The 15,812-nt window shown below is 38.0% G+C and overlaps 1 protein-coding gene across 3 annotated transcripts in view; it reads left to right on the forward strand.

Annotated features, from left to right (window-relative positions):
- Nucleotides 1–13,038, forward strand: part of JADE2 (jade family PHD finger 2) — a 1,082,209-nt gene extending 1,069,171 nt beyond the window's left edge. For all 3 annotated transcript variants that reach the window (XM_073620794.1, XM_073620796.1, XM_073620797.1), the window contains one exon: nucleotides 2,000–13,038. In XM_073620794.1, coding sequence (XP_073476895.1) covers nucleotides 2,000–2,865 — 866 coding nt within the window. In that variant the 3' untranslated portion in view covers nucleotides 2,866–13,038. The remainder of the gene's footprint in view (nucleotides 1–1,999) is intronic.
- Nucleotides 13,039–15,812: the final 2,774 nt, after the last annotated feature.

The following is a 15,812-nucleotide window of genomic DNA, read 5'->3' on the forward strand; positions in this document are numbered from 1 at the left end:
TTCATGCCTATCTGTGCCTCATTCATGCCTATCTGTGCCACATTCATGCCTATCTGTGCCTCAATTATGCCACATCTGTGCCTCATCCGTGCCCATCCATGTAACATCAGTGCTCATCCGTGCCACATCTATGCCTCATCCATGCTACATCAGTGCTCATTTATGCCACAACAGTGCCACTACAGTGCTTATCAGTGCCCTTCAGTGCCTCACAAAAGTGTAATAGGTAGTCAGGAAATTTGATTTGTTATTTTTTTGTCCCTAGAGCACCTGACGGTGCCCCCTGAATGTTGGGCCTCTGTATGTGGCCAGGCTGTGTAAAAGTCTCATGTGGTATCGCCATACTCAGGAGGAGTAGCAGAATCTCATTTTTTGGGCTGTGTAAAAGTCTCACACATGTGGTATCGCCATACTCAGGAGGAGTAGCAGAATGTGTTTTGGGGTGTAGTTGCAAGTATGCCTATACAGTGTGTGAGAAATAACTTGGTAATATGACAATTTTGTGAAAAAAAAAAAAAATCTTAATTTTGCAAAGAATTGTGGGAAAAAAGTACAACTTCCAAAAACACACTATGCCTCTTACTAAAGGCCTTGGAACGTCCACTTTACAAAGATGGGTCATTTGGCGGGTATTTGTACTTTCCTGACTTGTTAGGCTCGGTTCACATGGAGGCGACCTGTCAGGCGACTTAGCCGCCTGACAAGTCACACTCCATGCAGTGCAATGGAACCGTTCTAATCGGAGCGACTCGAGTCACTCCAACTTAGAAAATGGTTCCTGCACCTTTTTAGGGGCGACTTTGGAGCGGCTTGCATTGACTTCTTTTACAGAAGTTGTTTTCAAGCCACGCTGAAGTCGTGCTGTACGGGACGGCTTAAAATTTAGGAATTTTGAAGCCACCACGGTGTGAACCAGCACTTCGTGTATCAAGAAATAAGATAGGCCATCAGTATATCAGGTGTGATCAATTTTCAATGATTGCCACCATAGCTTGTAGACTCTAAGGCTGGGTTCACACTATTGCCGCATGCGGCTTCCAGTAGGGGTCCGGTGCGTCCTGGTTCATCGTTTCAGGTCTGATTTCAGCCCAAATTTTTGGCTGAATTCGTACCTGAAACAGACCAAAGGACGCACAGAGCTCCTGTGCAAATTCGAGCCTGAGCTGCAGCAGAGATGTGAACCGGCTCCATAGGGAGCCGGTCAAAATCTCCTGCTATTGAAAATTGGATGCGGTGAATTCGTAATGGTGTGAACCCCGCCTAAAACTTTCCCAAAGCCCAAATAATATATACAGTACTGATTTGTGTTTTTTTTTTTTTTTTTTTTTTTTTTACCAATGATATATGTAGCAGTATAACTTTTGCCCAAAATTTATAAAGAAAAATTACTAATTTGCTACATTTTATAATCGAAACAAAGAAAAATGCATTTTTTTTACAAAATTTTCCATCTTTCTCCATTTATAGTGCAAAACATAAAAAACCCAGTGGTGATTACCATCAAAGAAAGCAATATTTGTGTGGAAAAAAGGACAAAAATTTTATATGGGTACAGTGTAGCATGACTGAGTAATTGTCATTCAAAATGTGAGAGTTGCTGAAAATTGGCCTGGTTAGGAAGGCCCAGTGGGCAAGTGGTTAAAGGAAACCTGTCATAACAGAAAAATGGGCGCTGCCATTGCTGAGCGTTTGAGCATGCTAGCCTCCATGCTGTCTTGCTGACCTTGCTGCTTGAATACTTTGAGGCTCTTACCTGGAACATGTGTGCAGATAATGAGTTTTTACTAGTTTCTTGTTCTATGTATGTGTTTGAGATCAGTGATTTAAAAGATATAGAAGCTAGTGGGTCAGAATAACTGCCAGTCAATTAGCATTTTAGAATCAAGGTCAAGTATATTTTGCATGACAGTTTTTCAACACTGAATTTTGCATTGTTGTGTGAAACTGTATTTTAATATTTTAAAATATTTGTTTATGTGTGGTTTATGTGTCTTTCTAGGTTTGTCATCAACACTTCCTATAGATGGCACATTTTTTAACAGCTGGCTAGCTCAGTCAGTTCAGATTACCACTGAGAACATGACAATGAGCGAGTGGGCCTTAAACAATGGTCACAAAGAGAATGACACTTCTGGTCTTCTGTCAGAAGAACTCTTACAGGATGAAGAGACACTGTTAAGCATCATGATGGATAACTCACTCAAATCTCCTTTCAAACAGATGGAGACTGTAAAGAAGGTTAAAAGCAAAACAAGAATGAACGGTAGGAAAAAACTACCAAGAAACAGTTCTGAAACTGTTCATAGGAATCCGCAGGATGACTCAGCCCAATGGAATAATGCAAATTATTTATCAGATGAGACTGAAATACCTCCTGGCTACAACTCCAAATCAAACAAAACTGGCAAAGGAGCTGCCAAGGTACAAGTGGACCACAAAGGCCCTGTTGAGAAAAAGACATTGAGAAAGGGCTCTGTGTTGAAGTCTGATGGTGTACATAGCTTCTCAGATCAGAGTCAAGTAAATAACAGTGAAATGACAGTGAGATACACACAACCCCAGTCTGATTCTCTTGTCAAAGTGCCTGAGTCGTTGGGTTGTGCAAAAACTGTTGCAAGGTTTAAGTTACCAAAGGGAGGAAAAACAAATCTGGAGACGAAGTGTGTAGATCCAGAAAGGGCAAATGGACTTCGAGTCAGGGGAATGCCCAAAGAAAACCCCCATTTAGACAATGAAACTGATGGCTACTATTCAGATGCTGAAATGACTGACTCAGACGAGGAGTCAAGTAAAGCAAGGATGCAACTTAGCCAGTTTGACCCATCAAGTGATGATATTGTTCGAACGAGTATTTTGGCATCTTAATTTTCTAGCTGGAAAGAAACTGGACAGCTCAATGATGCCTAAATCAAGAGATGACTGCCATTTCCAACACACCTACTCTTTCCAGAGGAGTCATGTATTTGTAATATGTCTTACATATAGTCACATATATGTAACACATATGCAGGTTCAGCACAGTTGTCTTTCTCTGCAATTTACACATTATGCCTCACAGACACAGGTTGTTCTACTGTAAATGTTTCATGGTAGATCACAATGCATATGCCCTTTAATGCAAGCACATAAATCAAGGACTTGCGCTTGTTACCCCAAAGAAAACTGTTAAAGGATGATGGGATAACGTTAAATGGGCATTATTTTATGTAAGGGCAGTGATGAAAATGCTCAATGAAATGTCCTCCCTTTATTAAAAAAAGAAAAAAATACATAGTAAAATAAGCAAAAGGAAAAAAAAAAGCACAAAATAATTGCTTATTTGAAGAAAGCACTTATAAGTAGGGAAAGGCAACTCCAGCTGTTTAAAAGTTTAATCTTTGTTCTTCTCCAACTCATTCTCTTCCGTCCGGGACTTTTTTGTTGGCCAAAAGCAGACGTGTACATAGCAGAAGTGTGTGGCACTATGAGCCAAGCAAGGCTCTTCTTATCAATACATCTGCTACGTCTGTAAATGGAATGTGCAAACATCTATTGGAAAACAATTATGGCTAAGCCCATTAAAAGCTAGTTGGATTTACTTGCTCAGGTGGATAAACTAGGCTTCACCCCTGTGGTAGAGCCAAGAGGGGACAACTTAGGTAATTGTTTTTGTAACAAGACATTTTAAACCACCCATTCATCAATATAAGGGATATCCCGTTCCATCAGCACTCGTGATTGAGTTACAATTAAGTTCTAATGCGTGTTCCATTCCTTTGTAACAGCACTATGAAGATATTTACAACTGTAAATGCCATATTGTGAGAATGGGCTGCCTCTAACACTTCCGTTGTTGGTGATCTATAGTGTTCAAGTACCAACACACCTAAAAATATGGCCAGCTTGGCATCATGAAAGATGTATCTCAACTAAAGTGACAACATTTCAGATTTCCTGACATAACATGTTTGGTTACACTAAAGAAAGCTTGCATCCTGTTTTGTCAACAGAGATGATGGCAAAAAAATATTGGGATTATCTATTTAGCGCAGGGGTTCCAAATGGAAAATATGTATATAAATGCACTTTTGTGGATTATCCACAGTCTTTTGTTTAAAGAGGATCATTACGAAACAACCACACATAGATAGCATGGCATCTAATGTCAAGAGAACAGGAAAAAAAAGACAGTTAAACATTTTGTGCATATCACTTGTTTGGTGACCTGCTTATGACAATGCACTGGTACTCTAAGGAAATTATGCAAAGATCTGGTAACTAATCCATGTGCTGACTTCAGTGGGACAGAATAGGTTCCTCCGAAATTTCCAACAACACATTTTTGTCAGAAACTCTCCTAATAAGGGTGGATACTGACTTTGAATTGCACTGTACATAACCTGTGGCATCTTGATCTTTTCCACAATAATGACTGTCAACAGCGCTTCCTAGTTACTTCAAGGAACATAGGAGTTCCTACTCCGGGTAAAGCTAAGCCCTTTTATCAGTCTAGGAGACTGGCCATACACATAGTGATTAAGCTACTGATTCAGACCTGAGACACAGGTGGCCTGATCTTCAAAGTTTTTGGCCATGTATATGGCCCAATCTGTTAGTTCCAGGCAACAGAACAGGTTGTGATGGAGCTATATATATATATATATATATATATATATATATATATATACAGTTACTGTGCTATGCGTATCATATATATTCTATTGATCAGGTGGGGAGTCTCCCCTTAACAGTGGCCAGTTTTTCATGAAATTAGGTTTAAAACTAAGTTGTTTGGCCAATAATCCTATATATGGGTAGCTAAACTTTTATGTTCCACACTGTTCACATTACTCAATAAACACTATCAGTGTGCTGTATTTATTTAACAGATAATGGACCCCTTTTTGCTAACATACAACACCATCTTTGTACCAAACAATGAAGCTGAGAGCTAATACAGCGCTTCCAATTTTGAGAACCCTTTCTAATGATGTCCATTCAGGGTCGTGTCATTACAGGTGAAGTGTCCTAACTCATTTCACAGGGCTAGTACCAACTACCAGCTTCAACCATTGTTTCTTGTTGTACCTATGTTGGCTTCAAATTGTATAGATGTACATGTCTCAGGTTTTTACCTCGTTTGCACTTCAATTTTTTGAGAGATCTGTAAATTTCAAGTCAAGGTTTTTGTGTAGCCAGTTTGTGTTCTGAAAATTCGATGAAAATGTAAAAATGATCACTCATTTATAGCGTAATAATAATATTGTTTAATTTAGTGTGTGTGACATGGTTTAAAATCCTTACATATGAGGATGGAGTCATTTTGCCTTCGCTAACATGTATAGGTGAACTCAGTTGTCAGAAGGCCCATGATGCTTTGATGCAGCAAAAACCTACTGTTGCCAATAATGGCGCGAAAAACTATTTTCTTTGTTGTACAGGGACATAACAGAAACTAAGCACTGTTGACTTTTGAGACGATCAGCACATTAGCCAACACACAGTGATATGAGTCCCTTTAAGCCTTAAAAAAAATGCTTTGTGCTTCTGTCAGTGAAATTGTGTATGCGTCAGAACATCTCATTTTATCTTACAGCATTCTTTAAATATGTATTTGATATTTTGCAGTTTGTGTGACCCCAGGGTGAGCTCAGGGAAAACCACAGGTCATATAATTGAATGAATAAAAAAGCAAAAACACAAACACGGGGCATTTCTGCGGCCTACAAACCTGTAGCTTTTCCAGCAAAGCAAAATATACTCCCAGAATACTGTAAGTCAGACGAAAATCATTCAGCAGATGCCAAAGAATGCTTGTACATGACTAAAAGTCAATCAGACAGTTCAGATATGTACCTTAAGCAAACTATTGGGGGTAAAAAAACAAAACAAAACTGCAGTTGTTTGAAACTTAGATCATATGAGCTCACAACATCCAACAGTAAAAATAAAAAAAGTCTGCATACACAGTTTAAAGTCTGCAATGACTGCACCCCCTACTGTTTTCATTTACAACTCACTTTACATCATCAGTTATGATTATCTTGTCAAAATGCCTTTCAGGAACAGCCGTACCAGCAGCTTAAAGGGTCACTGTTATACCTTTCTATAATGTTTCACTCCAGTAGTTTGTTTCTTACAACTACACAAATATAGAAACAAATCAAGGATTATACTATAAATATGCCCTGTGTTATTTAGTAAAGTGTCTGAAGAAAATAATGTCATGCCCATAACAAAGAATAAGACTTTTTCTTCCATTTTCAATTTGAGATTGAAACAAAGAATCCTTCAAACACTTTGATAAATAAGGTTGAGTGTTGTGCATGATGTGAAATAATCTTGCCCGGTTACAACACATTTCGTATTTGGCTATGTTGCTGGTGGGCAAATGAAACTAGATAGTTCAGGTGGCTGTTCGTAATTAGCAGAATCCAATCAGTTTGGATTACAGAGCTCCTACTTTTACTATATTGGAGCCAATGAAGGTTTTTTGTGTTAAAATGTTAAATACAGGTTAGGACTAGTTCCACTTTACATGCTTGTTAGAATTTAGATATGATTACTAATATTGGTTTAATACCAATAAGTAATATGCTGCATTTACTGTTATTGCTTCTGTGTGCTTCAGTTAACTATGGATACCAAGTTACCCACAAACCATTGCTTTACGACCTGCTTTTAGTGTTATTTGCCCGATCAGTACAGAATACAAACTGAGAATTTTCTTTAAAGAACAACCAGCTTTCTTTGTGCCCACCTGTTAAACATTAAGGTTTTGTTCTCTATGTATATAATAACTCTCAACCCAACAAATATTGACAAGACACTTATTTTCTGACTGACTGTAAATTTTAGACAAAGTAAAAAAAAAGAAAAGCATATCAGGAGGGAAAAACTTGTTATGGCACTGCTTACAAAGTTAGGAAAAATTACAAAAACCCATTCTTTAGATTAAAGTCCACTGAAAGTTGATATTTCCGTTCTGGATAGATGCATGATGGTTGATGGTTTCAACACATCGGTATCCAACCAAAGCTGAAATGGTACAACTATGTGGCCAGACAAAAAGAACAACATGTTCTTGAATGCTTTCTGATAAAATGTATTCAGTTAGCAAATGAAAAGTATCACACTTTAGAGTATTTACTGTAAGTTGCAAGTTGCTGTTTGTATGAGTTTCTAGCATGACGCAGCACTGGAGGGAAGCAGCGATATAAAATACTTTTTATGTGAAAGAATGCTGCCACCTACACAAATATTATAATTCACTTATCTTCCCGTATTAGCAGATCATTATAAATATGTATAATTATGAAAACAAAACCACATCGAAACAAGAAATAAACAAGAGCAAATTTTTTACATCTCACACATTTTCTTAAATACCTTATTATTGCAAAAAGTTACAAACAAAATAGAAAACCTACATATACACCATTCTATACCATTGATCCAGAGGAAGGCAAAAAAAACAATAAAGCGAATTGACTCTGACTGGGGGAAAAAGAAATTATTATATATGTGTATGTATATATATATATATATATATATATATATATATATTAAGATATACAGTGGGGACGTAAAGTATTCAGACCCCCTTAAATTATTACTCTTGGTTATAGTGCAGCCATTTGCTAAAATCATTTAAGTTAATTTTTTTCCTCAATGTATACACAGCACCCCGTATTGACAGAAAAGACACAGAATTGTTGACATTTTTGCAGATTTATTAAAAAAGAAAAACTAAAATACCACATGGTCCTAAGTATTCAGACCCTTTGCTCAGTATTTAGTAGAAGCACCCTTTTGATCTAATACAGCCATGAGTCTTTTTGGGAAAGATGCAACAAGTTTTTCACACCTGGATTTGGGGATCCTCTGCCATTCCTCCTTGCAGATCCTCTCCAGTTCTGTCAGGTTGGATGGTAAACGTTGGTGGACAGCCATTGTTAGGTCTCTCCAGAGATGCTCAATTGGGTTTAAGTAGGGGCTCTGGCTGGGCCATTCAAGAACAGTCACGGAGTTGTGCTTAGGCTCATTGACTTGTTGGATGGTAAACCTTCGGCCTAGTCTGAGGTTCTGAGCACTCTGGAGAAGGTTTTCATCCAGGATATCCCTGTACTTGGCCGCATTCATCTTTCCCAACCAGTCGACCTGTCCCTGCAGCTGAAAAACACCTCCACAGCATGATGCTGCCACCACCATGCTTCACTGTTGGGACTGTATTGGACAGGTGATGAGCAGTTCCTGGTTTTCTCCACACATAATGCTTAGAATTATGGCCAAAAAGTTCTATCTTTTTCTCATCAGACCAGAAAATTTTATTTCTCACCATCTTGGAGTCCTTCAGGTGTTTTTTTTAGCAAACTCCATGTGGGCTTTTATGTGTCTTGCACTGAGGAGAGGCTTCCGTCGGGCAACTCTGCCATAAAGCCCCGACTGGTGGAGGGCTGCAGTGATGGTTGACTTTCTACAACTTTCTCCCATCTCCCGACTGCATCTCTGGAGCTCAGCCACAGTGATCTTTGGGTTCTTGTTTACCTCTCTCACCAAGGCTCTTCTCACCGATAGCTCAGTTTGACCGGACAGCCAGCTCTAGGAAGGGTTCTGGTCATCCCAAACGTCTTCCATTTAAGGATTATGGAGGCCACTGTGCTCTTAGGAACCTTAAGTGCAGCAGAAATTTTTTGGTAACCTCGGCCAGATCTGTTCCTTGCCACAATTCTGTCTCTGAGCTCTTCAGGCAGTTCCTTTTGACCTCATGATTCTCATTTGCTCTGACATGCACTGTGAGCTGTAAGGTCTTATAAAGACAGGTGTGTGGCTTTCCTAATCAAGTCCAATCAGTATAATCAAACACAGCTGGACTCAAATGAAAGTGTAGAACCATCTTAAGGATGATCAGAAGAAATGGACAACACCTGAGTTAAATATATGTGTGTCACAGCAAAGGGTCTGAATACTTAGGACCATGTGATATTTCATTTTTTCTTTTTTAATAAATCTGCAAAAATGTCAACAATTCTGTGTTTTTCTGTCAATATGGGGTGCTGTGTGTACATTAATGAGGAAAAAAATGAACTTAAATGATTTCAGCAAATGGCTGCAATATAACAAAGAGTGAAAAATTTAAGGGGGTCTGAATACTTTCCGTCCCCACTGTATATTTAGGAATGTATCCAGCAATTATTTAAAACAATCTCTTAAATCAAAGGAGAACTAATGGCAATTTGTTTTTAAATTTTGGATAGAGTAAAGAAGGGTTATAACACCTGTAATAATATATTTTTTCCCCATCTGTGTCCCATTGGGGAGATTTCCCTTGGCTTCCTGTCCCATAGCCAGACAGGAAGTGAGAGAAAATGACCTGGTTTACCAGAACTAGTTTCTCCATGGCAAGATATCCCTACTATTCCTATTCTGGGGACAGAATTCAATTTTCACTTTTGGTAATTGTGGTAAATAGGACAAATAGAGAGGATGAATCTCACTAAGGAGGGCACAGACAGCAATAAAAACCTGACAGGAGTTTTGCCTTTAGTTAAACTTTGTTATACATGTTTAAAAAGGGTACCATATACTCCATAATCAGTAGAATCTCATATTATAAGTGATTACATCTCATTTCCCAGAAGCATCATCCTATAAGAATGAACAAGCATATGATCAACAATACAATATAGGACTTTAAGTGTGCTGCCAGGAAAATACAAATCCAAATACAGTGAAACCTCAGATTGTGAGTAACGCTGTTTACCAGCATTTCGCAATACCAGCTAATTATTTAATTTTTTAAATCCTGACTCGATTTGCGAGCGTTGTCTCGCAAGACAAGCAGGATTCAAGCCGCTGGGGTGTGCAGTACCGCATTTGGCCAGAGGTGCGGGGGCGCCAGTGACTCCCAGGGACACTTGGAGACACTCCATTCCCGAGTGTCTGCGAGCGTTTCCGGCGCCCCCGCACCTCTGGCCACATGCAGTACTGCATACACTGGCGCCCCCGCACCTCTGGCTACATACAGTACTGCATACACCAGCAGTCACTGTGGAACGAATTATCTGAGTTTCCATTGATTCCTATGGGGAAACTCGCTTTGTTATACAAGTGCTTTGGATTACAAGCATGCTTCTGGAACGGATTATGCTCCTAATCCTACTGCACTTATAATAAAATGTATATTTTATTGTACAACAAATAATAAAACTGCTCATTACTAAAGAGCCCAAATACAAAAGTGATCATTAAAATGCATATCACAATGTGTATGGACTATTTTAGCATATGTCCTATAAAGTTGGCACATTTCATGTATCCACCGCTTGTTCAAGACTGGGATACAAGGTAACTGTATTCAATTTTTATGCACCTATAGTCCATCTATAAAAAGATGATAATATATATCATAGAAACACATCAAATTTATTTGGAAATATCATCTAGGAAGTAATTTCTCAATGACTCGTATAAGATAAGATCTATCAATAAGATCAATGGTGTTAAACTAGGTGCACATATCCACACACAGGCATTGGGAAAACCAAAGCATACAATAAAATAAAACTAAAAACGTGGTAACTCCTGTAAATGGAAGTAGTGTGTGGCACCAATGTAGTCACCAACCACCCTTGCCATGATGACCCGACATGTCTACAACCAGAAGGAGAGATTGACAAGGATGTGAAATTGGGACAAGGGTGAGCTTAATTTGCATTTTTCATGCAGATTTTCTTTAAAGTGGTCAGTCCCTAACTAATTTTACATAAAATTCTGTTAACAGCCTTGCTTTGATAGATAGTGGATCAACAGAACGAGTTATTTTGCATTAAGAAAATGCTAGTCAAGGCTCCATTCAGCATAGGTCCACTATCAAACCTGTTTATATTGGAGAAACAGCAGTACAAAAAATATGGGATGGACTAATCAATATAAAGTACCCATTGTAAAATACAGATCATGAATACAATGACATTGCATAACGGCCATAAAAGTTGACAAGACATAGGGTACATGTTACCATAATAATGAATCATGAAACTTGTTTGCAGTGGTTGCATCCCAGTTATCATTACAAGTGGCTACTGTTTCCCAGAACCTTCTTTTATATGTGTCTTTAATTTACAAAGGGAACTGAAATCATATATCTAAACCCAATGGGTGGTGAGGGCAAGAGGAATAAAGAGAGCAAAAAAGAAAAAAAGGCGGGAAAGGTAAGGGGGAAGAAAGTAAGTGAGAGTAGTTGGGTTGGGGAAGGAAGTCCCCACCCCTTCCCGACTTAACATTGCTACAATGTCAAGACAAGCTAAGGGAGAGCATTGTCTAACCTACTGTTGTGAGGCTAGTGGTGTTTTCTCTTTTTAAAAGAAATATGGTTTCCAAATCAGCTAATACTTTTCCTCCTGACCTTCATAGCCATAGTAAGATTTTCCATTTGGTGGATTTCTGCAATTCTGGCAAGCAAACGTGACCTGGTAGGGGTGAACAGATGTTTTCTTAGTGCCAGAATGCAGGCTTTAGCTGCGATAAGGAAATGTTTCAGTAAGGAAGGTTTATATTTTTTGTTAGATAAGGGAGTATCATGAAGTAGAAACACTACTAGATTTCTCTCAAGAGACATGCCCGTAATTGTTTTAATCATTTATTCAAACACATCCCAAAAATCTCGGAGTTTTGGGCATTCCCAGAAGATATGCAGCAAGATGCATTCGGATTCCATGCAGCGCCAACATTTATTAGAGACCTGTGAGAACATGGGGCAAAGGACCACGGAGATTTTGTAACCCCTTGATACTAAAGAATGTTTTTTGATTATTTTTTTTATCCAGGCTAACCTGATTGCTTTGATTTGTTTGGAAATAAATGCAGTTCTGATTCAAACAAATAACCCAGTTGCACCAACTCTAACATCAATTTATATGTTTTCCAACTGACGTTGGGGTTAGTGTACTTGGGCATCTAAAGGAGAACTGTTTTTCTTCCTATACAAATCAATGAGAAAAGAAAAGCAGATCAAAAGCAGCTCAGAAGAAACTCAAAAGAATCTTAAACCTCAAACGTAAGCTGGATCGCACCCGAAAGCATGCAGCATTTGCGCATCTACATGATCCCCTACATGGTTTTTATTTCCAAATTATATATATTTTTTTAAATACAGCATGCCCCATGGCACTGGTATCAGATCAGCACTATAAAGAACTGTCTTTGGCAAAGTAGCTAAGGTCTAGCCTGAAAAACCCACTTGCTCATAGAAAATATTTCATATTGACCAGTTTAAAACAAAATAAAAAGATAAATAATTTTACAATTTCAGTGCTTTAGTTTTGAACATAATAATGAAATACATAACAACACAATATACATGTACTGTAACTAGGCCAAAAGAAAATAAGTATTGAATGTTTTGTGGGAAAGTTTTACAGACTTTTATAAGTAAAGTAAAGGGAACCATTTTTACAAGATAACTTGCTTCTGCAACTACACAGTATTGCTGGTTGTTCTTTAAAGTAGATTATTCTTTGTCTCTCCATTCAGCAAATGAAACAGTATGAAACCACATCAGATGCAGAAAACTATATGAATGTCACAGGGGGAACACTCCTGTCTTTGTTTTTTAAGAAAAAAAAAAATAAAATTGATGTGCCATTTGTTTAATATAAAGAGAAATATTGAAAATATATTGAAAAGAGCAATTATAAATTATTTTTGGCTTATGTTGCAATATTTATTTTCTTGTATTAGAAATTCCTTTGTAGACGGAAAGAAAATTGTATTTTTCATTAATGCAAAGACCTATTTCTCCTTTTTGTACGTTTTCCATGTTAGGCGTTCCTTACAGCAATATTATATATGGGAATTGTTCAGTGTTACTGTATATGCATGCAATTTGTGTTGCTTGGACTAGTTTTGTCTGCCATTGTTTTACTCTTCTTTAGAGTTCAGCATTTGCTTTAAGACACATGGGACCACAACCCACTGCTCATGACAAAAAAAAACAAAACCTTTGCGTTCTTTCAATGTGATTGCAAAAAACGTTAATAAAGCAATGTTTTATGTGTATGCTAGTGTGGTTTCTGTTGACAGTCCAGACAGGGGAAATCTATAGCTTTGTGCCACCTGTGGCAACTCAGCCTATTTGATCCTGCCCCCTAGGCTGACTCTAAGGTGTAAACTTCTGACTAAGAATGACAGGCAATGTGATATCTGCCAGTCCTTAAAATGGAAACAAGCAGAAAGGCAGAGCAATGTCAGCAATTTTGTACACTTTATTAAGAATAAAGAAATCATCCACTTGCATATAAAAACAGAATACTCAAGCCTGGTAGGGGGGCGCAGTCACCATCTCACAGGGTGCCACAGCATAACACATACAGTAAAGCCAGGATTCACACACAGTACAGTAGTGCAGCCTCAGGAAACTGGTAATTGTGAGAAGACAGAGATGCAGTGTTCAGCACCCTCTGTGTTTTCATCACCCCCAAACACAAGTGTAAAAGAGCCCTTAAGCTGTTCACTAAATTCAAAGGGTGAGCATTGAATCCAGGGAGTATACCCACTTTTCTTTAATAAAAAAGGTGTTCGCTCCGCCTCACCTCTGCAAGTAGTAAACATGTTTTCCTAAGCATGTGCTATGGTTTGCTTAGCTGCTAACAAAATATAAGTGATCAGTTTATGCTGAAAGGCACAAACCAAATGTCCCTGGGGACATGGATACAAAACAAGCTGTGTAACAGCCCTTTTGCTCAAAATCTACCAATAAATTGACAGTATATGCATAACATCCCCACCGGTACAGCCACAGAAGCATTTTCAAATGATTGCACAGCATGAAGATGTTCCATGAACCAACAGTGTAAGAACTTTAAAGGCAGATTCCAAGAAGGTAATATTGATTGAAATAGTAGTCACTGTGGGCCAAATTTTATAACCATTCCTCTTTAGGCTTAGAGATATTCAAATCCCTTTTCCACCTGAGAAAACCATGACCTGAGGGATTTGATAAGGAATTAGAGGCTAGTAATCAATATAAATTAGTTTAGGGGATATAGGGGTATGAAAGCAAATGTATTTGAAGGATGGACAGCTGGACATCCAGAAGAGTGTTGTAACTTATTAGAAATGAGAACCAATGTCTAATTTTTGGTATCTGAAATTTCCACTTTGAGTGCTTTGAATTTATCTTGATGTCCAGCCAACCGACGATAATTCCATTATCTAAAAAAGAATAACCAAGAATGCAATTATGGGAGGTCCACCAGTAAAACATTCCAGGGAAAACAAGGGTTCTGCAGCAAAGGAAGCATTAGTAAATGCAGAAAAATTAATTTACTAGAATATTTCATGCTATCGCTGAGCTTACCAGTCTGGGAAAGAAATGGACTTAGTATGGAATGGGAGCCTGGACAAGGGATGAATAATGGTTGGGGAGCACTGGTAATGTTCCAGTTCTACCCATAAATATGCTTGAAAAAAAGTGTGAAAACTTGTCAGCAGAGTGATTTTTACTGCCCCGAAGTATTAAGCCAAGTTTGGAAGGCCTTGGTCTCTTATGGTTCCATACAAAATCCATGATTTAATTCTTGAAGGAGTCAATGCTATGTCTAGGAAGTGGAGTGGAATGTGTGCAAAAGAGGTGAAGCAGTTTTGGTAATAGTCATCTCAATTGCATTGGTCTTACCTATTAAGAAATGATTATGCCAGAGAGAACAGAGAACAAATTGGATAAGGAAATATGTGGCTGTGTTACAGTGAAATATCTTTAGCAGAGAATAAGATAAACCCTCCTGGCTGGCTTGCCAAACTGTTGGAGAATTAGACCTAAATGTCAGTCTTAGAAATGTGTCTTTTATAGTACGTCCGGAGGCACTTACAATAGGATTATCTAGCAAGTCCTGCACAGATTTACATGCATAATCTACAAACAAAATATATCCCACTATACAGATTGGGCACTAACATATTTAACATTGACTTCCAATGTCACCTTAATATAATGGCATAATTGCCCGTTACAGTAATAATTATTTTCAGGAATTCTTGTTAGATGGTTATTCCCATTTTTCCAAGGTCCTTGTATGGAGATGACTCCATAATAGTTGGGGGTTGGGAAGGCAAGGAATTGGAGAAATGTTTTAACTGTTGGCTAGCGTGTATAAGCCTGGGTAGTGTTTTCTTAGACATATAGGGGTTGATTTACTAAAACTGGAGAGTGCAAAATGTGGTACAGCTCTGCATAGAAATAAGTCGGCTTCCAGTTTTTTTTTTTTTGTCAAAGCTTAATTGAACAAACTGAAGTTAGAGGCTGATTTGCTATCATGCACAGCGGCACCAGATTTTGTACTCTCCAGCTTTAGTACATCAACCCCAGTGTTACTTTGTAATAAAAACAAAAGGCACAGTACAGATTGGTTAAGACAAAAGACATGTTAAAATGGGATCAACAATTCAACTAGTAATCAGATAGCTAGATGGAGGAAAGCTAAAATATGAAATTAGGTCACAGTCCAGTAGTAATAGGATTTGCCGTTCAGGGTACCTAGATTATGGAGTGAAAAAAGGCTTTAGTCCATCTAGTTCAACCAATAAAAAATAAATAAATAGAAAACCTCCATGTACAGAAACTTATACCCGCAGTTAATGGAATAAAATTATACCAACTCAAAACATTAGTTAAAATATAAACAACTGCTGAACACTTAAGGCAAATTTACAAAAAAAAATCCCAGGCAATATTAGTACAAAGGAAAGTGCAGCTCTAAATATCACAATTAATACATCTCCTCATCCAATAAATCAGTACATGAAAGATATAGTTATTGGAAAGGAAAAATCAT

The sequence above is a fragment of the Aquarana catesbeiana genome, linkage group LG03, assembly GCF_042186555.1.
Source record: "Aquarana catesbeiana isolate 2022-GZ linkage group LG03, ASM4218655v1, whole genome shotgun sequence".
NCBI lineage: Eukaryota > Metazoa > Chordata > Amphibia > Anura > Ranidae > Aquarana > Aquarana catesbeiana.